The sequence below is a fragment of the Oreochromis niloticus genome, linkage group LG23 (assembly GCF_001858045.2).
Source record: "Oreochromis niloticus isolate F11D_XX linkage group LG23, O_niloticus_UMD_NMBU, whole genome shotgun sequence".
NCBI lineage: Eukaryota > Metazoa > Chordata > Actinopteri > Cichliformes > Cichlidae > Oreochromis > Oreochromis niloticus.
Genome location: NC_031986.2, coordinates 39,700,042 through 39,721,935, shown reverse-complemented (window position 1 = coordinate 39,721,935; position 21,894 = coordinate 39,700,042). Strand labels below are relative to the sequence as shown.

At 40.3% G+C, this 21,894-nt stretch overlaps 2 protein-coding genes across 3 annotated transcripts in view; both read left to right on the top strand.

The window, feature by feature from the left end:
- Positions 1 to 1,088: 1,088 nt before the first annotated feature.
- On the top strand, positions 1,089 to 11,727 carry uap1 (UDP-N-acetylglucosamine pyrophosphorylase 1). Of its 2 annotated transcripts, XM_005478967.4 has the most exons (11): positions 1,089 to 1,227; positions 2,429 to 2,733; positions 3,844 to 4,048; positions 4,577 to 4,752; positions 4,841 to 5,013; positions 8,112 to 8,305; positions 8,402 to 8,542; positions 9,473 to 9,661; positions 9,914 to 9,955; positions 10,878 to 10,944; positions 11,044 to 11,727. In XM_005478967.4, the coding sequence occupies exons 2-11, from the start codon at positions 2,451 to 2,453 to the stop codon at positions 11,134 to 11,136; spliced, it is 1,563 nt and encodes a 520-aa protein (XP_005479024.1). In that variant the 5' UTR covers positions 1,089 to 1,227; positions 2,429 to 2,450; the 3' UTR covers positions 11,137 to 11,727. The 2 variants fall into 2 exon arrangements, with proteins under 2 accessions (XP_005479024.1, XP_003439747.1); XM_003439699.5 differs by lacking the exon at positions 9,914 to 9,955.
- A 920-nt stretch (positions 11,728 to 12,647) lies between these two features.
- ddr2a (discoidin domain receptor tyrosine kinase 2a) overlaps positions 12,648 to 21,894 on the top strand; it is a 34,715-nt gene continuing 25,468 nt past the window's right edge. The window contains exons 1-2 of the mRNA XM_019351779.2: positions 12,648 to 12,734; positions 14,858 to 15,035. The gene's annotated coding sequence lies outside the window, so the exon portion shown is untranslated. The remainder of the gene's footprint in view (positions 12,735 to 14,857; positions 15,036 to 21,894) is intronic.

Sequence of the window (21,894 nt, the reverse complement as noted above, 5' to 3'; positions counted from 1 at the left end):
TAAGTTTTTTTTAGGACGTGCATGAAATAATTAAAGGGTAATACATGCTTTCTCTTCAGATAAACACAATTCATATGCTAATTGTTAGAAAATGAAGATAAACACACACACACACAAGTGGAGATATGTACATTAGCTGGTTCATTGAAGCTGACTGCTCTGTCTCTACCTGTCTGATGGTTTACCTTTGATTACATTCATAAAGCTGTTAAAGACTATCAAAGACTGTTAAAAACAAGTAGAAATATTTTGCATTTTACATGATTTGAATACAATATTTATAGTGAAAAATCATGACAAGTAGTATGACATAAAGCGTGCATGATTCAAAACATGTCAGCAAATGCAGATATATCAGAAAAAGAAGTGCATTTTCATCTCTTTATTAAAGAATTAAAAGAAACTGTCAACATATCTCTTTGGGCTCAGTAGGCGAAGCCATAAAATTTATATAAATAAAATTTACAAAAATACAGTTAGTCGTTCATTTTGCTTCACATTTTCCAAAGCTGTCCAGAGGTAATAAGAGTCTTTGCTGGTGTGGTGCAAAAAAACCGATTAGCTATATTTAAAATGCTGTACATGACTTGTTGCAATATAATCTGACAAGAAAATTTCAGACATGTTTCTCAAACATGATTTCAAGACAAAATAAAAGCTGTGATCAGTTTTTGGCAAGGGGACTTGTATATATCCTTCATTTATCCTGGTAAAAAGGGAAATTGACGTCAAAAATGTATTTTTCAAGAAAGATGTGCCCAAGAGGGCAGCAGAAATGGCAAGAAATGGTTATCTCAAGATATTTTAAGTGGCCAAAATAGAGTGCTGTGATTATAAAATAGGTAAAATCAAGAAAGGTTCTTGCAAAACAGGCCATGTCTTTATTTTATATATAACCTTTTCAGAAATCCTATTGACTACAGTCTATTTAACAATATAAGCAAATATATTACATAGATAGAAAACAGTTTTTGGCACAACACCTGACAGATTCTGGCTCCCGTGCCTTTTTTCCCCCACACTCCTAGCATAGAGTGATTAAATTTACAGGTGGCACTTGAACGCATCTCTGACTTGGCTACACATACACACGCGCACACTGATGCCACGTCAAATGTGACGTAGCAGGAGGTGTATTCCGGGAGGGAGGCGTATAGTGACCAGTGCGAGCGAGTAGTCATCGATTGGCATTAATGATCTTACACCGGAGAGGAGTCTTTGTGAGAGGTAAGAGTTAAATATTTGATTTACTTCTATCTGCTATGTGTACAGCGAGCCGAGCGGTTTCCCGCTCCTCAGTCGGGCGGATATTTGCTAACATGTGCCCGGCTGTAGCTTGACTGATGCGCAGACCGCGGCTAACTATCATATACAGTGACTGAAAATGTGGTTCACTAAATCTACGCGCTTCTTAGCAACAGTCTGTATTATTACACTGTGCTAACACTGGATTTATCTGTGCTCCGAGTCAACACAGCAGTCCCTGCTACCTCTTTACAGGCTCAACGTCGCGGTCATGCTGGAGACGTGAAGTTTAAAAGTTGTATGAACACTTTAACTATAAGTGATATATGAATATTGTGTATTACAGCTGTAGATAGTTCAGGGTGTGTGCCTGTGGTGTTAGTCGTCAGCATCCCATTGGAAAGCTCACTTACAGAGGAGGTTTCTTTGGTGTAAACCCTCTTAGAAAACATCGCGGGTTCATAATATCGCGTTGTGACACAGCTATTATTTTACTGTTGTAATTATCAATCATAATAAGCAAACATATTGGGTATAAAAGAGTCAGTATTCACACTGTGGTATAACATGAAACTGTCCTCGACCTTATCCTTTAGTGTTGTGATGACTTCCTGTCAAATGTGGGTGTGGAGTCAAACAAATAGGATAAGCATTCCAGCAGTGCTTGTTTTACCAACACTACAACTAGCACAGGGCTATAAGATACTCTTATCATGTTTCACTTTAGGCACATTGACTATGTCATCAGTTTTTTTTTTTAATCCTAAATTTGTTTTTATATACACATACAGTTTCTTGGGAGCTCAAAATGAGCTTTTAGTGGTAACTGTGCCAATAAATATGACTGGTCCACATGAATTTTTTGGAAAGAGTCTGTGTTACCTTATCTAACAGATTATTTCTGCAATTTTTTGTCAATTTTACTTCAAAAAATGTATTTAAGGGTGAATAAAACCTCACTGTTTAAAAAAAGCTACAAGTATTTTTAATAAAGTCCTTGCGGAAGGCCAGATCTATATGTGGGGAAAAACCCTGCAAATGTTTGGATATTGTAGTGTGACCTTTCTCTTATCATCTCTTTTTTTATATTTACATAAAGGCCACCGGCTTATACAAAAACAACACGAGACCTGGGGCATTTTTTGCAGTTCTTTTTAAATAACATAATCTTTTTTTCCCACAGTTAATTAAAAGCACAGGTGATCATGGACCCAAACATCAGCGCACTCAGGCAGAAGCTGGCTGACGCCGGCCAGTCTCACCTCCTGCAGTTCTGGAACGAGCTGAGCCCTGAAGAACAGGCCGAGTTGACCCAAGAACTGGAGGGTATGGACTTTCAGGAGATCAACGGATTCTTCAAGAATGCCATGCAGACATCCAACAGCAGCAAACAAGGGAAGATGGACTGCCGCATGGAGCCGGTGCCCAGGGAGGTGCTGGGAAGTGTGACGAGAGACAGGGAGAGCGTCAAAGACTGGGAGTTGACAGGTGAAGTATATTCTCACCTATTTACTGCTTTTGACCTTTAAACTGTACTTACTCGGTATGCTGAGTGCTTTAAGGAAACAGAAAGCATTAGAATTGGGAGTATTTAGTTTTAATGAGAATATGTAAGCTATTATCACTTGTTAAACAAGATTCTCCTAGTTACTGCAAGCACATTTAACACAATGAAATCTTAACAGTGATGACCTGCAGGTAAGAGAGGAAAGCTTAACCGGTATCAGACTGGGAAGCTTAAGTGGATTAAAACATCACATGGGTAACCCAGCTGGATGAATAGTTGTTCTCATGGCAATATTTTTAAGTGTCCACATCCAGATGTTAGCTCGCAGAAAAACAGCCCATTAGATCAAAACTTTTGCAAAAGCTTATTACAAAGTTCTAGTCATGCTGCGTCAGAAGCTCCATGTTTATCCATTGTGCGTTTCTGTGCAAGGGTTGACATTTGAGTAAGTTGCTGGCATTATTCATTATGTTTTGCGCAATCCCTCATGCTTCATTCTTCCCGGGGCTGTGTGACGATCTCAGTGGGCAGCAGAAACATCTGGTGTTGATTTGTGCTTGACGTAACTGGAGTTCCCTCTTGACCCTCAGTCATGAGCTCATTGTGATCTGTTGGGACCAAATCTCTGTTGCTGGGTGTGGGGCATGTGTCAAAGTTTATGGATTAACCCACTACATAAAACTTGCTTCCTGGCACCAACCAGTAGGAAGCGAGTTTCATATCGTGTCACGTTGCTGCAGTTTATGTAAGACAAACTGGAATCATTATAAACTATTGGTACATTGAACCATAGTAAAATCTTGAGTGGGGTTGTAAGATTTTCGCTCATATAATGTGTCACGTCCACAAGTACTCCAGAACCAGTCATAAAATGTTGCTAAACTGCTTGGATTAATGTTATCAGAACTGTTTTGTTAAGTTTATTATTATTCATCTACTAACCAGGCAATAAGAGGTCTGCAGAGATTAGATACTGTGCACTGTGTACCATCATATCAGTGTATAACACTAAATGCATGGCCCTGTCTTAAATAAACTACAGGACACATTTCTGCTACTATTTATGACCGTTGTGCTGTGTTGCCCTTTAGGTCTTCAGTGCATCTCTAAGAATAAAGTGGCAGTCTTACTGCTGGCAGGAGGCCAGGGAACCAGGCTGGGGGTCTCGTACCCCAAAGGCATGTACGACGTTGGGCTGCCGTCCCACAAAACCCTCTTTCAGATCCAGGCTGAGCGCATCTTGAAGCTGCAACAGCTGGCTGAGCAGACGCACAAAACCAAGTGCTGTATCCCCTGGTGAGACACGAGGTTTTCATGACTAAGGCATTTTAGTCGACTAAATCTACAGCTTGATTTGAGGAAAAATAAACAAGCCCGAGCAACCAAATAGTGCTATACTATTTATAATGTGAACTTCAGCTGTTTGTCCCAATTATGCTTGCATGATGATTAACTGGGTCAAGTCACTGTGTGAATCAAAGGAAACTCAGTCAAGGAAGCTGTGTTACTGGAAAAGCTTTAAGTCCCTGCAGAGCAGATCCAGCAGTTTATAGTTTTAAAATATGAAGGATCGAGATAAAAAGCAGGAAATAGAGTTGTGCATGTCAGATTTAAGGTAGTTGAAGGACATGTTAGAAATATCTTCATCAAGTTGTTACTTTTTATTGTCTGCTATAAACTTCAGTATTATACTGTTGGATCAAGCAACATCACCTTTGCTGTTAAGTTTTTAAGAGAGATGATGGAGATGTTTTCTGCAGCACTGCACGATTGTTAAATTGTTTAAAGTGCATAAGTGCTGCGTTCTTTCTGTGTTGCCTTCAGGTACATCATGACGAGTGGCAGGACAATGGAATCCACAAAGGATTTTTTCTCCAAACATAACTACTTTGGCTTGGACAAGAACAGCGTCGTCTTCTTTCAGCAGGGCATGCTGCCGGCCATGGACTACAACAGCAAGATCATCCTGGAGAGCAAAGGAAAGCTCTCCATGGCTCCCGGTATGTCCACACATATGCAGAAGTGACTTCTGGCTTAATTCACAGTGTTGCTCAGTGTGTGAGAAATGTGTCTGTGTTTGTGTTCTAGACGGTAATGGGGGTCTTTACAGAGCTCTCGGGAACCAGGGTATCCTGGATGACATGGAGAGGAGGGGGATTGAGTCCATCCATGTTTATTGTGTTGATAACATTTTGGTCAAAGTGGCTGACCCTGCCTTTGTTGGTTTCTGTGTGCAGAAGGGAGCGGACTGTGGAGCTAAGGTCGGTCATACCACCTATTTTTTCATTTTTTCTTCTTCTTCTTTCAGCTGCCCGCTTTAGGGGTCGCCACAGCAGCTCGTCTGCCTCCATCTTTGGTGAATTTCTTGTGGTAGCACCTTCCAAAGTTACTGACAAGGGCAGTAATTCCAAATGTTGGGTCCAACGAAGGTGTGATGCGGTGCTAATGCCATCATTTGGGGAGTGACACTATTATTTTTTCCTTGGGAATGTGTGGAACTAGCTGTATACTGGGCATGAGCAGTACTTATCCTCTTAAAGCCAAGTATATCAAATGTGATACATGAGTTTTGGGGAGTTTTTGAGCCTCTAAATAAATCTCACAATGCATTTTTAAGCAACAAATAAAAAAAAAAGCCAGATGTAGCAGTCATGATTCAAATTACAACTCATATATGCCAACTAATATTTAAATAATTAAAAAAAAATAGATTAAAAAATAGATTAAAGATTTAATAAACACTCACACACTTGTTTCATGGTTCGGGCTTTAAAGGGTGAAATGGAAAACAGCTAAATAGTGTCAGGATCAGCCATGAGGACCAAAACAACTGACCTCTTTTTGCATTTATGTTATGCATCTCCTGAATCAGGCCACATAAAAAGGCACGACATAACAAAAGATAAAGAACCGAGGAAGCAGTAAACATATTTTATTCCCCTCCTAAAGTTGCCTGAACACTGATAAGTCGCCTCGAAGCACTATAAAAGTAACACTGAATTGAATTCATAAATCTAAAGTTGACCTTTATCAGACCTGTTAGTATCAGTGATTGCAAGGAGGCGTGCACGCAAAGATTAAGACTCATTAAATAGGAATGGCACATACAGATGCGTCATGCAAATACTAAAGCGTGTAACTGAGTTAGGTAATGTGTATGCCAATAGTCGAGTCGTGTTTGTAGTATTTGATCCAGTCTGAGCAGTTAGTCTCGTTCTTCTTGAGCAACCATTTATCATGTATGACAGTTTCATACATGATAAAAAAAGTAAATGAAAGAACTCTGTCCGAACGACCCTGTGTGCTTACAATGTAAGAAACAAATGTGTAAAATTACCAAAAAGGTTCTGGTAGCTCATTGTGCAGACTTTTCTTTTGTATGAAACAAAAAGTTTCTGTTAATTCACAGAAACCTATTTTTTTATACTGTGGACCTGCTGTAAAAAACAGAAACCTGTATAGTACAAAGTGAAACAGAGGAAATTTGCTGTCACTTAATTATGTGGTACCCTGTGAGGAGGCACTGAGGAGGTCTTCATCAGCAGGAAAAACTGAAGACTTGTGAAAATACAGTCCCAAGTCCAAAATGTATGCCCTTCTTCACAGCTGCCCAGGGGGCCTAATGGGATTATTAGCCAGGCCGATTCTGGCCCTTGGACCTTATGTTTGAAAACCCTGTTCTAGAAGGTCTGAAGGGTGACAAGTGTGGGATGTAATATATTGAAAGGTGGGGTCAGTTTAACCTGGCAGGCTCCAGATAGCTGCACCTTCCACAACTCACCACTGGGTGGAGTTGTAATCCACTTCTGCAGTCTTCTTTTGCACTAGACTTAGCTTTCTAGGAAATTTAGGAATGAGCCCAGAATCTTCTTTTGCCTACTATTATGGTCTTAGTTGATAGTGTGATGTGAAGATGCCACTTTTCCCACATATTTTGAAGCCTTCTTCTCTTGTGAAGTGTTAGTGATAACCACTGTTCCACTGTGCCACAAGTCTAAGTAATTAATTAGTAATGTGATTTACTATAAAAAGATAATCCCAAAGAAGCTTAGTGTTGCAGAACTAAAGACATAAAGGAGTTCATCACTGAGCGAAAGACTGAGAAAATAGTTCACTGATTTATAAAATATTTTCACATATAGACTTGCAAAAGAATTTGAGCAGAATCTTTTTTGTGGTGATGTGAAAATTCAGTACTCACTGGCCAAGATCTGCTGCCGAGGAGGCTTTGTTTGAGATAAAAAGTTTAACATTTATTCTTCACCATCATTCATTCTTTGAAGATCCTGCAGACCTTGGTGCACAGATAGTTAGAGGGACATTTTTCTAAAATAACACCTACTGACGAGCTAAGCGATAAGAGTCCAGTACACCAGAGAGAGTGCAACCATCAGGAGACGCCTGTTTTTTTTGGTTCATAACTAAAAGAAGAAGAAGGTCTTGCAGGCAGAAGACGTCCTGATCTCCTGCTTTAACAGTAAAATATGACTGATATATTTGTGACTAAGCTTTGCTGGCAGATCTTACTAATTAATTTTTAAACAAACCACATACTACTTCCAATACATCAAAGTATGAAGTCAAGATTTCACTTTTTTTTAACTGTTTTTTGCACAAATTACGTGCTTCAGTGTGAGTTAGATAGCTAAAGAGTGCCTGAAGGTCTTGCTACTTTTTGATTTCCTCTAAGAAGTAGAAGCACTATGTATATTTTCCAGCTAACACAGAGCAGAGTGAACTAATTATTGTAATAAGATCACCCAGACCCTGCTTCTGTTTGAAAGTATGAGATGTGGGGTGGAGCAGCGATGGAAGAATCAGATCAGAGCGGGGTACCACCCTCTCATCGTAAATTACTAAGCTCCGCTAACAGTTCATGTGGCTTCACTAACCCCCCTGCCAAACCCCTACCAGTTCACCATCCCCCCCTCAGGACCCTGTCATTAGTAACCGACAGATAGAAAGGGGGGAAGGATTTTTCATTCAGTGCAGACTCTTAACTTACTGGTTGTAAAATGGAGTGCACCGATTGCTTCATAGCACTTTTTTTTTACTATTTTATTTCAGTTTTAGACTATTTCTGACTGTAAATAATTTACAGATAATTTGACTCATAAGGGGACAACAGGGAAAATATTTTGTAGTTTTTATATGGAAAACATTGCTATTTCTAAATGTAGCACAATTAAAGTGTACCGATCTGTGGATTTTATTGTATAAATAGTTAAAGTAGAGAGTTTTTAGCATTTTACAGTTGCTTATTTTTATTCTTGAACTTAACTAGAGTAGCTTTGCATTATTCATGTTAAAATAATCCTTTTTTAATACCATACCAATACCATACCACATTGTTTCCCAGGTGGTGGAGAAAACAAACCCGACAGAAGCAGTAGGCGTTGTCTGCAGGGTGGATGGTCGTTACCAGGTGGTGGAGTACAGCGAGATCACCCTGGCAACTGCTGAGAAGCGGGACGCCGATGGTCGTCTGATGTTCAACGCAGGAAACGTGGCCAATCATTTCTTCAGTTTCTCCTTCCTCAGAGACATAGTGCAGTAAGGCAAAACTATAAACACTGTTATCATTACGTTTCAGATTCTTTCAGCTTTACATCATGGTAATGAGACATTTTTTCCCCGTTTTCACATTAGGAAATACGAGCCCCAGCTGCAGCACCACGTGGCCCAGAAGAAGATCCCGTATGTGGATGCTCAGGGTCAACTAATCAAACCAGAGAAACCAAACGGCATCAAAATGGAAAAGTTTGTCTTTGACATCTTCCAGTTTGCCAAGTGAGTGACGGTGCATTTTTTTCATATATGGCATAGAAAATATGAATGTGTGTGTGCATGCCAGTACCAGTAAACTAAATCTTGCCTCATACTAACCCCACCTCCCCCTCCTTTTGAGAGGTGACTGGTTTCCATATATTTGGGGCTCTGGTTCTACTGGTCCTTGATCTTTTTCTTCCGTGCAAGGACTGTCTTCTTTTTCCAGCCCTGATTTCTGCCCTCCAGTCGTGCCATTTCTCCAAGGTCTGGTCCAGCAGACTAAGCTTGCCAAATTCTCCACAGGAGGATGGAAGTTTATGAGCGGTTCCACATCCTTTAGTGTTACATGACATCAGCACTGAATCACATCACTACTAATAGAACTTTATATTTAATGAAAGTATTCCTGTAACAGTTAACTGATGGAAAATCAGGGACACCATATCAAGCTTACTTCAAAGTTTGTGAAGATGTATTTTTAAAGTAAGGAAAGCTCTATTTTTGATGCTGCTTAGGACATGGATTAGGAAAATCCGAATACTTTGACTCAAGTCTTCAGTTTTTAATGTGGTCTGGTCTGTTGTCTTATGACCTGTCTCAGAGCCATTTGGTCCATAAAAATAAACAAAACGTAACTTATTTCAGTTTGCTGGATTTCCTCTGCAGAAGCATTTTTATGTGTTCCTCTGGACTACCTTCAGTGTGGCTACTATTTTTATATCGCTCCATGGAAATCATGCACAATCTGAAAACACAGTGAAACCACTCCAAGCATAAAAAGAAGGATGCCATTTTTGTTTTTATTTGTTGCGGTTTAATTTCCTGTTGAGTGACTAATTAACCTGCTAATTTTTCCAGCTCTGCATTTCTACCAGTCCCTGGCAGCTGCTCCGTTGTCATGCCAGTCTTCGGTTTGCCTGTGTGCTGATGGGATGTCTGTGTTTCTAACAGGCAATTTGTTGTGTATGAGGTGCTCCGAGAGGACGAGTTCTCCCCGCTGAAGAACGCAGACACTCAGGACGGAAAGGACACACCCACCACAGCCCGACACGCCCTCATGTCCCTCCACCACCGCTGGGTGCTCAACGCTGGGGGACACTTCATTGACGAGAACGGCAGACGTGTACCCGCCATACCCAGGTGACCACAGCATGTCATGTCACTTTACAAAGAGCATACATAATAATGAGATCTTTGTGGTTATTCCCATCTCCTCGACACTTTCCACACGGTGGACAAACTGTATGCACTGACCTTTTTGTTTGTGTACAGACTGTATGCGCTGGACTTTTTGTTTGTTTTGTAGACATCATATTCTTTTAGCTTCACACTCTCACTCCCCCTTCTCTCATGCTTGGTCTTGCTCCTGTGTGTCCCGTGCAATGTTTCCAGAGACGGAGCAGCAGGCAGTGTCACAGATGATGGCAAGAGAAAGTAATTATCCCTCTGCAGTACTGAGTGCATGGTGATGGGGTTTTGGCTTTCTTACCCTCTCGCTCAGACGTGTTAACACTGTGTAATATTACTTCTGATCCTTGACATCCCTTTCCTTCACTTCCACTGAGAGGAAAAGAGTCTGTAGAGGCCCTGCCAGTCGGTGGCCTTCTTTCAGTCTCTTTATGCTCAGTCGGGATGCAGGAAATGACATCGAGGATCAGTGAAGTCACCTGAAAACATGGTCTTCTTCCAAACCTTGGTTAAATCATCTACTATCATGTCGACCTGTAATATATTGCATGCTGGGTAAAGGGAGACAGTTACACTCTCTGGCAAAAAACAACTAGACTTCAGATGAGCACACACCTGTTGGTTTCTCTACCAAATAGTTATGTGGTCAGCTTCATCGCTTGCTAGTTTGCCTTTAAGTTTAAATCCACCTGCTTGTTTTTCCAGACAGAATTAAATGGGCATGTGCTTCACAAACTCTTTCGGCACCACCAATGTTTCCAACACTCTTAAAGGGCGTGCTTCTTTCTCAATCATTCAGCTTTTCCATCAGGCAGCTGCTCAGCAAAACACCTGAAACACCTGATGTCTGATTAGTGATTTTTTCTCTGTAATCATCATCTAGAAATTAACACGTTGAGTGACGGCAGTCTCGCACAACGTTCCTGTCATTCGTCTGTTTTCTTCTAGCGGACTTCTATTACGAGTCAAAGGACTAATCACTTGTTGCGATGAAGCGCTGATTCTCTTTGTTCTCTAATCACAAGCTGCAGTAGAAGAACAGCTGTGTCAAGGAGTCCTAGCAGCTGTCTTTTCAGCTACAATTGCTTTTCTTCTTCCACGAGACAGTCACTCATTTGCTTTCTGTTTTTCTCCTGTGATCCTCTCCGAATTTGTCTTTCCACCGCAGCCTGAAGGATGGAACAGACCTGCCGATCAAATGCGAGATCTCCCCACTGGTGTCGTACGGGGGAGAGGTAAGAACGCGTTGTACTAAATAAAAATCCAGATGTTATTCTTCTCCACGAATACTCAGTAAAATACTAACAATGTCCTGATGGTGTCTGTACTTCAAGGGTCTTGAGGAGCTGGTGAAGGGAAAAGAGTTTCAACCAACTCTGACGATCGATAAGGAAGGAGTCCACCAGCTGGTGAAGAATGGGGTGTAATGACTGAACGGGAGAATGCGAGGAAGGAAACGGCCCAACTTCCCTTTATCTCTCATTGTATGGGAAGAGAAACTGTGATGTCATCGCTGTGCAATAACAAATATCACACACATGTGTTCAAGAAAGAAGCTGTCCTGTCCAAAATGAATGAATGAACAACATGATGTTTACTTTTTAGCACCAGGCTTTCCTTTTGCTTTGTAACTTTTTTTCTTCTTCTTTTTTTTTCCTTGAACAACACTTGAACACAGCAAGATATGGAGTACGAAAATCCTGTCATACTGACAGGTCGAAGCAGGTGCATCTATTTATTTTGCTTATGAGACTTATTTTTATATGTACTGATAGATTCTCTATAGGTGGAAATGGCCATCTACTTGTTTTACCTGGTGATTTTTTATGCAACAGCTGATTCAGATGAAATGATCACACAGATGTTTCCTACAATCAAATACGGTACATGGTCTGGGCTGTGGGGGGTATTTATAATAATTGCTTCTTCTCTGCTTGTAATCAGTGAAGACTGGATGTTATTCAGCTTTAAGAGACGCTATGGCTCATCTTTATTAAATACATTTTCCTACTTGGAAAGCATTGTCTTTGTGTCTGTTTAATTATTCAAATGGTGTTAACATATTTTTTTGTCATATCTTTGCTCGCCGGTGTCTGCGAGGTGAATCATAATTTCCAGCAGATGGTTTATGTTCAAGATGGTTTCGAGGATGCAACGCTGCTGCAGCTATTCAGGGCATTTTTCTTTGTGGCTCCTTTCTGACTCACTTTCTTTCTCTCCTGCTCCATAACGGCGCTGTGAAAGACTAAAGAACGTCTCTTATAACGTCTATGGAAAGTCAGCCTGACATGTAGCTAAGCGGAAAAACTCTTTAATGGCATTTTAATCAATTTAATCCTTTTACATATTTCATACACTTTACCTGTTCTAGTGAGAGTTCATAGTCGGCAGATAACAGATATGTGACATTGTTACTGGGTACAACACGCTCATGATGCTAGTATTTACAAGTGTTCAAAGTTTGCTCAAAAAATCAAATATTAACTATGAATATTAATATTCACAGTCAAACTTATTAGTTTTAAAAAATCATGTGCGAACCATTAATAGGTATTAAAATGAAAAAATACAAATAAATAATACTTAAAAAAATCTAATTAAAGAAACAAAAAACAATTACTGTTGTAGTGGTTGTAGACGGGAGGCAGAGCTGGAGGTGAGGAGCCGAAGATTTGTTCCTTGTTCCAACACACCTGAATCAAATGAATGGCTTGTTACCAAGCCTTTGCCAAACTTCATGGCATGCTGAAGTAATTCAGCCATCTGATTCAGGTGTGTTGGAGTAGGTATGCATCTAAAAGCTGCAGGACAGTAGCTCTCGAGGACTGGAGTTGGACACCCCTGATGTAAAGCTTTCATTAGGAGTGACCAGGATGGACAAGATTAGAAGTGCACCAGAGGGACAGCTCAGGTTGAGCGGTTTGGAGTCAAGACTGAGATGGTTTGGACATGTGCAGAGGACGGATAGTGGATATACTGGACAAAGGATGTTGAAGTTGGAGCTGCCTGGCAAATGGAAGATAGAGTGTGTTCATGATGTAATGAAGGAGGAGATGCAGAGTGTTGGTGTGACAGGAGGGTGTTAGTGATAGTGGGAGATGGGGGAAGATGATCCCCTGTGGGGGACCCCTAAAGGAAGTAGCTCAATTCAATTCAATTTTATTTAAACAGCGCCCAATCACAACAACAGTCGCCTCAAGGAGCTTTATATTGTACAGTAGATCCTACAATAATAGATACAGAGAAAAACCCAACAATCATATGACCCCCCTATGATCAAGCACTTTGGCGACAGTGGGAATGAAAAACTCCCTTTTAACAGGAAGAAACCTCCTGAAAGAAGAAAAAGAAGTGACTCAAGCAGAACGTTTTTATCATCATCAGGGTTAACTTGTTGAAGGCCTATTTGCTGGCATATCAGACTGTAAAAGTCATGAGCCAAAGACCAAACCCTCCTTTATCCTCTCTGACTGACTCCAATACTGACAATAATTTACAAAAGAATTTAATGTTCTCTTCCTAATGACTTAAAATAAGAGACTGAGTACATAAACTCATGAGTGAGGTGTTTAACGAGGGCTGTTTTCCAATGCACGATCTTATATCCCCATGTTGGTGTTGTTCCCGGATCATCAAAGCTAATGTTTGTCCAGGTTTAACACTGCAATCCTAACTATAGCCCCGTAACCCTAACCAAGATCACATCTTAGCCCCCAACCCGAACCACTCCTTTTCTTGAATGTTTTCCTGAGTGGACACGGGCAAGTTTTTTTTTTCTACAAGCAAAACTATGACATCATAAAAATGTGATTGGTTACTTGCGATGCTGAAACTAGGTCAAAATGAATTATGATGATTCAGAAACAACACTAACACAGGGATATCAGATACACCTTTACACAACTGTACATTTTATATATCTTATTTTATTGTTTACTCTATTTCATTTGTAAAATATGTATATACACACTCACACACACACACACACACACACACACACACACACACACACACACACACGTAGAAAAACATATTTAGTATACACATCCAATAATGCATATACTCGTATATATTGTACATATATTTATTACTTTCAGATTTAGCCATTATATTTTTGCTTGTTTTACGTTATTGTATTTTTGCACAACTCTGTTGCTTGAGAAGCTCGCACACAAGAATTTCACTCGCATGTACTGTACCAGTGTACCTGCACATGTGACGTGACAATAAAAGTGATTTGATTTGATTTGATTTGAAATCTCTTTGTAACTGCAGTTGTTGCCCCTGCAGGCCATTAGAAAGAACTGGAAAGCTTTTAGAGACTTGACAAATGCCTAAACAGAATATTAAACTGGGGAATACAGAGTAGGACAGTGGGAGCTGTGGTAAAACACTTGCAAAAGCAGCAGAAAAACTATCTCCAAGCAAGTAAAAAGTAAAATCCTAGGGTTCCAATAAATTTCCACTGGCCATTGGTGTCACTTCACTGCAGGTCAATATGGCTTCCTCATCAGCAAAGCAAGCAGCTTTGCATGTAAATAAGTCAGAAAAGCTCTTAGTCACCATGTCTAACAGATGAAAACTTCATTGTTTTTATAGAGATCAGGTCATAGAGTTCAGACCACATCAGCAGCAAAACACACAGAGTACAACGTAATAAGAAGACGACCTCTCTCTGACGCCTGACTCACACTTTTCATGGATCTGGTTTGACTATTGAGGTTATGACAAACTGCTGTGTTAGTGCCACTGAGTTCAATAAAAGAGTAGCTTCTTCTGCAGTTTTTAAACCTAAAGTAAGCTTGTTTTTAACATTAGTGATGAAACAATGAACCTTAAGTTATATGAATTTGACATAAAGCAAGTGACAGCGACACCACCGCAAATACTACCTTCAGTTATGGCTGCTTCGTCCTGTAGCTGTCAAAAGAAAGGTTCCTTTCAGGAGGAAGAAAGCTTTTTGATTGAGCTTTGGATTTTTTTTGTGTCCTTAATTGAAACCTTATGTGTGGCATGTGGAATTCTGGGACGTTGGCAAACTCCCAGGAATCCACAGAATGTGATTTTTTTTCTGCCTCCCTCCTTCTCTCGCTCTCTCTCTCTCTTACTCTGTTTCTCTTCTCTCCCTCTTTTTTTCCCTATGTGCAGGGGTGTCTTACATCAGCCCAGTGAGTCCTGGTGAAGGCAACTGACGGAGAGAGAGTGAGCGAGCAACAGCGAGCAAGGTTTGGACTGTTACATCCAGCCGCCTGCGTCTCACTGGAATAATCTAAAACCATCAGTGAACAAATGGTTTGAAACGAAAAAAAAACAAACCCTCTTAGAAGTAAGTCACTCATTTCTTTGACTTTTAAAAAAAAACAAAACTTTATCAAGCCTTCTTTTTTATTCTCTATGTTAGGACGGTTAAGACTGATCAGCTTTCTTGGATCTCTCCTTGAATTATTTCCTCTTGGGAGGCCTGTTTGCACACACGATGCAGACTTCTGTGTACTTTTGTGACTGAAGCAGCTTCTGTTTGCATGGCAGACGGAAAGAGTGGACAGCAGAACAGAGCGATGCAGTGCCGCATTCAGACTCCTGTCTGCTCTGCAGTGGATGCAGCTGTTTTCAACAGAAGCTATTACTTACCGTTTGGCTTTGCTGCGGTTGACTTCAAATGTGATTGATGCCCATTCCTTCTTTTCACTCCCAAAAATCTTTTTATTTCTAATGGAAATTAAAATTGAAAGAAAGAATATAAATGATGCAAACTTCTCTTTGTAGGCTAAGATCTTCAGATGTGGAGTATTTTTTATTCTCTATGTGCTTACTGTAACTTTAAAACAACACGCGTCTACTGTTGACTGACTTAAATATAATTCTGGAGTTTGTTGCGGCAGTATTGACTCCATCATACAAACCCCTCTCTTCTGTGCAGAATGACTGTGCGTATTATTTTTATGGGCATAACTAATGAAAAAATGATGTGACCTCTTTTCTACTGCTGTGCATCAAGCTCACACATATTTTGTGTGTTTTTTTGTGGCCTGGAAGTTTTGGAAAACTAAAACAACTGACTCATTTCATGCTGCTTAGATCCTCTCTGTGGTCACCTGATGAAATGTTGAAATTTGAAGTTGCAGCTTTTTAAAAAACTGCCTTTGTGTCACTGAGGTGATGTGTGTTCTTCGGTGTAGGTGTTGCGTAGGTGGTATGTAGGTATCATCCTGCGGTATGTGGGTAATAGATGTTCACACAGAGGTCCCTTTTCTGCTTTGCCGAAGAGCGCAGAATATGGACTATGAGCTCAGAGCTTTGACATTTGAACCACGCTGCCCAGCTGAGGTGAACAGTCATGAGAGGTGGCTCTGATCAATGGAATAATTGTTAGAGGAAGGTCACGCTGATACTCAGGTATGCGTATGTAGTCTGGGTCTAATATGTGGATGGATTTCTTTTCTGGACACGCACTTTCATTCCAGTAATGCAAAAACCTGATGCTGACCCCAGTGGCTTCATAATATCTGAAGTGATTGGACAAAAAAATGCCCAATTTTATTGGAGCTGGTTGTTGAGACACTGTTGATGGCACAGGGCTGTGACTTCTGTGCAGGACTGTAATTGCTTACGCTATCTCTGCTCTGAGATCAGACACTTTCTCTGCGAGGACCAAATAAGTAATAGAAGTAGGAACAGACAAAAGAAAGCAATAAGTCAGATTTCACAACATAACCGCAAATTAAGTCCAGGAATGTACTGATTACAACAAACTGGGGGTTTATTGCAGTGTAAGAATATACGGGTGTGGCTTTTTCCTTTAAGCTCTCTTTGTTGTGTCCCTGCTTGGCGTGTTATTGTGTTAATAGGAAACCATCTTTATCATAATAATTGAGTTCTTTGCCAAAGCAGAATTAACAGAAGTTATTTCCTATTACATTTTAATATATGAAACACTTGTGGTTGATGCAAGAGGGGAGTGGACCCATATATTTTATTTGCTCAGACTGTTGGTTTATGCACATGCCATCACTCTGTTCTCCATTTATGTCTGTATCTGATGAGCAGCAGTGTGCAGATGCATATAGGCACACACCCCGATAGAGAGAATAAAAGAAGCAACAGGAGGAATTATGCATTTTTCCTGCACGTCCTTTCAATTAGCAACCCTTCTGTCTTGAGCGTCGACGCTGACTGACATCCTCACATACAGACCCAAATCACACACCACAGCAAAGGTTGTAATTTCAACCCTACTTTCAAAACACTGCACTAGAGGCACCCGGTGCTTACTTAGCTTAGCAGTAACCCGACACTGACCTTGTTTGATTGGAAGTGTTTTCAAATCAATGCCTCTGGCAGGAGAAAACCAGCTGTGCACTCGTTAGCTGAGGTGCATGCTGTAATTTGGTATAAATAGATCCATTTCAGGGAACATCATGGCTAAAATACTGTGCTGTTGACTTTGTAATCCCACATGTGCTTGAACTTCGACCCTGCCCAAACCACCACCCAGATCATCACCTTTCTTTTCAGGGGCATTACGCAACGTGTAACCCAGAGAAGTCTAATTGGTCTTTCTCTGACAACTATATGTTGATTTTTCTTCAGTCATGGAAAACATATATTTAATTTCAGCTGTAGAATAATTATTAAGCTCGCTGCTTTCGTCCAGAGAGAGCTTATTCCCGATGTGTATCATGAAAGCTAGGTAATTATAAAGGAGCCAAGCTAGAGGTGCTCATTAACACAAAGCAGTCAGAAATCCTCCTCTCTCTGTTTGCACATGTGTCCTCAGCTGTCCTCCTTCTCCTGTTTACATGTGGCAGTCTTTTCTTGTTTGTTTGTTTGTCTGATGCTCATTATCCATCTCTTCACCTCAGTTCTCTCATGCCTTCCCTAATTACAGAGTGTCAGGGACACTCTGAGGCAATATCTCAACATGAGATAAACCTCATGACTCGCTGCAGCCTGCTGCTGCTGGGTACAAATGACAGTCTTGGCTTTGAATGAGTTGTCACTGCTGAGTTGTCACTGCATGGACAACGATGGCCTTTTTTTCTGGAACCACTGCTATCTGCTCTGCTGTATCGACTTGTTTTTTTTTGGATCATGTTACAAAAATACAAAAGAATTTACTGAAATCATTCTGTTTTAATTAGTGACTTTTTGGACAAGAATGCACTTTAAGTTTGAAAGTGGGTGGCAGTGAATGTATTTTATGTATATTATTCACTTCAGTTGCAGTCACTGATATTTGTGAGTCAGTGTGCTGTTTAAATTTAAGACAGCCCCAACTGCCACAGTCAAATGGCTTCAATGCACAAGTGCTCTTGAGCTGGGCGCCGTGTGGCGGATAGAGCTCTGCTTTAACGGGGGAGATGGAAATTGGCGTGAGATGCTGTTTTTCCAATCTGACAGTGTAGCTGTAAAGTTCAGGGCCTGCATATTCAATCAAACTGGATCTCCACTCATAGATTTTGGGCTACTCTCCTTACATAACAAACACAGCCTTTAGCTGCACAATATTCACAATGAACAGTTTGTGCCTTTGTCGAAATATTTCGGTGGATTTTGCAGGTGAAACTCTGTGCCCGGTCTGCCTGAGGGTGCTTAAAATGACGCTTCAGTCTCTCCTGCAGGTTCTCACATTCTTTCTCCCTTTTTACAGCCTTTTTTTACAAGCACCTGTACGCTGGCTTGAACAGTTCATGTCCTCAGGCAAGTTACAGTCTCCAGTGGCACCATCGCTGGCGTACTCCAACAGGTGTGCTCCTGGCTGAGAGCTTTGTATACAGTTATGCTGTAAAAGAAAAAACCCAAGCATTTAGCTTTGCTTTATTACATAGTGTATTGGTGGGACAACCGCCTTACACAGCCTTTAAGCCATCATGTCAGCAAGCAGTACTGAGACAGAATCCAGACAGTTTTTCTGTGTAGATTTTCAGTCATCTGAATAACGGTAATGGACCGAAAAGAGATCTGGTTGCTTTATGCTTTGAACCACTTACTCCAGCTCTGTGGAGTTTGACTACTGGCTTTTTTAATAGAGAAATTTCTGTGAAGCATAAAATAAAGTGAAATATGACAGTATGTCACAAAGCTGCGTGTGATATGGAGTTTCTTCTACAGCGCTTTGTGACCGCTGTTCCAGGATATAAATAAATAAATAAATAAAACAGCTTTGTGACTCATTAATTAACCCCCCCCCCAAAAAAAGACGCCCCGACACAGCATGTGATACAGAATATTTCCCCTGCACAGCTTTTTAAAGGAAACAAACAACACAAATGCAACAAAAAACAGCAGTGAAGGACCTTTGCTTTTCAGCTTTGGGTTTCACGTTACTGTAAAACTATTGCTTAGGAAGCGGAATCTTGTATTCATCCACAGTATCGCAGAGCAGCATTTACAGTCTGCCGTGTCACATTTGCATACGTGGTGTAAGATATCCCACATTTAAGCAACTAAGGACTTCTCCCCTCATGTCACAACATTTTATGTGGACAATAGAGGATTGTTTTCCGTGGCGTTTTTCTTTTCCAGTCACAATAATTTAATTATGTGCATGTGTGTGTGTGTGGGCCTTCTTCCATGCATGTCCCTGCTCCTCATTCTAAGATTTTACGGCTGTGTGTTTACATGGCTCCACCTGGGTCTGGTTGTGAAATACAATTCGGATTCCACACTTTCCCATAAAAATAAAATATCAGTGATGCTATATTACAGCCTTAAGGGAGAAACAAGAGGATATAATAGAAAGCACATGTGGATGGTTATGGTGCATAGCATACGGGTGCACTGAATAGCAATCAGACCCGGCACGATCAGTGCACATAAACACACTCACACTAGTACATGTGCTCTATGCAGGGCGTGGCCCTCGGTGCAAAAGTGTTTCTTATTATCTTATTACCAATTCGGTAATCATGCTCATAATTTTTCTACCACGTGTCGTGGCATTAATGCAGAAAACAAAAATGAGGGGAAAAATAAAGATAAGAAAAATAATGGTTGACTTTTAAGCATTTTCTTATTTTCTGTCTTATATATTTATTAACTCATATTAAATCTGACCAAACTTAATAATAGATAATGAGATCAGCATATGTGGAAGTAATCCTTATGAGCCCAAATCTTGGGCTTCAGATTTGGTTTCAGTCTACTATTGATACCAGTTGATACCATTTGAACAATAGAAGTGCTTTAAAGACAGGCTCCATTACATTCCAGGTCTCCAACAAAACCCAGTTTAAAAATACAAGCTAGCTGAGAGAGGTGTTTTATTGTTTTATTCATAAGATCACAATGATTTTGTGGCCATTAAAATGTGTTCAGATTTGGCAAACTGATAATGATTCATCTCCAAAATCAAGATATGCCACTTTGCCTTATGTTAGTGGGCTTAGTATTAGCATAAGATTAAGCTCCATCCTTCCTGTGCTTCTTAAATCAAGAGCCTTTGTGCAGTCAGTCGGGACAAGGAGCGATATCTAGGAAGCAGAGTAAAATATGAGCAAATGGAAAAGCAAGAATTGAGCGGTGACATTATAATGTGTTTACCCTGGAAATTAACCTGTCATGCAGTTATTTTTATTTTCTAAAAGCACTGTAGTTAAATTTCGTATTTTAATCAACGTGAAGTTATACAGTTTGACAGAAATTATGGCCTGTGTTTTAGTGTTGTGATTATAAAACAGAAGATATAATTTTCTAAGTGCCTCCCTAGCCTCAGGCCTTTGTGTTTTCCTTCTCCCCCTCCTCTTCTGTCTGGCCACTGATATTGGCAGGACAGTTTTTGGTGCCTGGATGGTGAAATTCTCAGTCTTTCTCAACCGTGCCAGCCTCGCCTGGCTGCTTCCTGTCGTGCGAGGGATCCTGTAAAACCTCAGATGTTGATGCTGCTGTGTGTTTGTGTTTGTATGCGAGAGAGGCAGGGAGTAGAGCCAGGTAAACCTGTGTGTTGACTCTACAGTTTTTCCCAGGCTGCAGGCCCTGGTGGTACACCAGTGTTACTCTGTGTGCTTTGCCCGTTACTCCCGAGCAAATTAAATTATTTACACAAACATATAAAGCCTGGGAAAACAAAATAAAATCCCTGTGCTTTTTTTTTCTTTGGCAATGTGAGTGCTCTGTAGGAGGACTTTGCAATCAGTGCATGAGCGCCTGTGAGACTACTAAACTGGTGTGCCTTGATATTTAGGTTGAATATTCCTGTGAATTGTCCAGACTCATCAGTTTACCTCCAAGGTATTTAAGACGTCCTTCAGGTTAAAAAATGTGTGTGCTCTGCGTGTGTTTCTTTCTGCGGCCTTGTGGGTTTCTGAGTGGAATATCTGTCCTTCACCACTTCCTGAACTAGCCAAGAGAGACCTGATATCGACCCCAGAAACAGAAATTCGAGCAAACAGTTATTCCATTCAGGAACGTTCTGCTCCAGCTACATAATAAACTCTGCTTGCTGCTGATCACCATTTGGTTTATAACAACCTGTTTTCAATCAAAGGCTAGAGTCCAATCACAGAGGCTGAAAGTCATTAGTTCTAAAATACATATTGTATGTTAGGACAGACATTAACTCTGAAGCTTTGGCTATAGATGTTGTCCTGAGTGGGGGACTAGCATGTAAGATTTTGTGTAAAATGTAAAGTAACCCAAAAACTCCCAGTGCACGCAGAAACATCTAAAGCACATTTTCTATCATATTTGAGTCTTGGTAAGACAGTATGTATAAATAGCTGTTATGCTGGACTGTATTGTAAGTCAAGAGGAAAATAACAATTCATTATTGGTGCCAAAGTATTGCATTTAAATCTGTTTTGAGGACATCCAGCTCTTTTGTGGATTAATTTGGTGTTGGAATAATCAGGAAAAAAATGGTTCCCAGCTGGAAAAAGTTCACCAAAACACCCCCTCAAGTTGGAACAACAACTTTTCCAAGTTCTGCACATGATTTGCCGAGTTCTTGACGTCATAAAAGCACACACACGGAGTATGAAAGGAAATGTTTCGTTGGCTATAGCAACTTTTGGTCAATAGTGGAAATTCACATATTGCAGACCACTTATATAGTATCATTTGATTTGTGGTAGTGTATTAGATTGTAACATTACTTGCCATCCATCTACACTGTCTGAGACTAGCTAGAAAGCTTATTATCAATGAATACATAAAAAATTCAAGTAAAACAGTATTTTGTGTTTTAT

What these genes read in the sequence shown, in the direction of transcription:
- uap1 (XM_005478967.4), top strand. Translation starts at nt 2,451, where the DNA reads ATGGACCCAAACATCAGCGCACTCAGGCAGAAGCTGGCTGACGCCGGC. An exon ending in CAAAGACTGGGAGTTGACAG is followed by an intron (nt 2,734 to 3,843) that starts GTGAAGTATATT and finishes GTTGCCCTTTAG; the next exon opens with GTCTTCAGTGCATCTCTAAG. An exon ending in AAAGCTCTCCATGGCTCCCG is followed by an intron (nt 4,753 to 4,840) that starts GTATGTCCACAC and finishes TTTGTGTTCTAG; the next exon opens with ACGGTAATGGGGGTCTTTAC.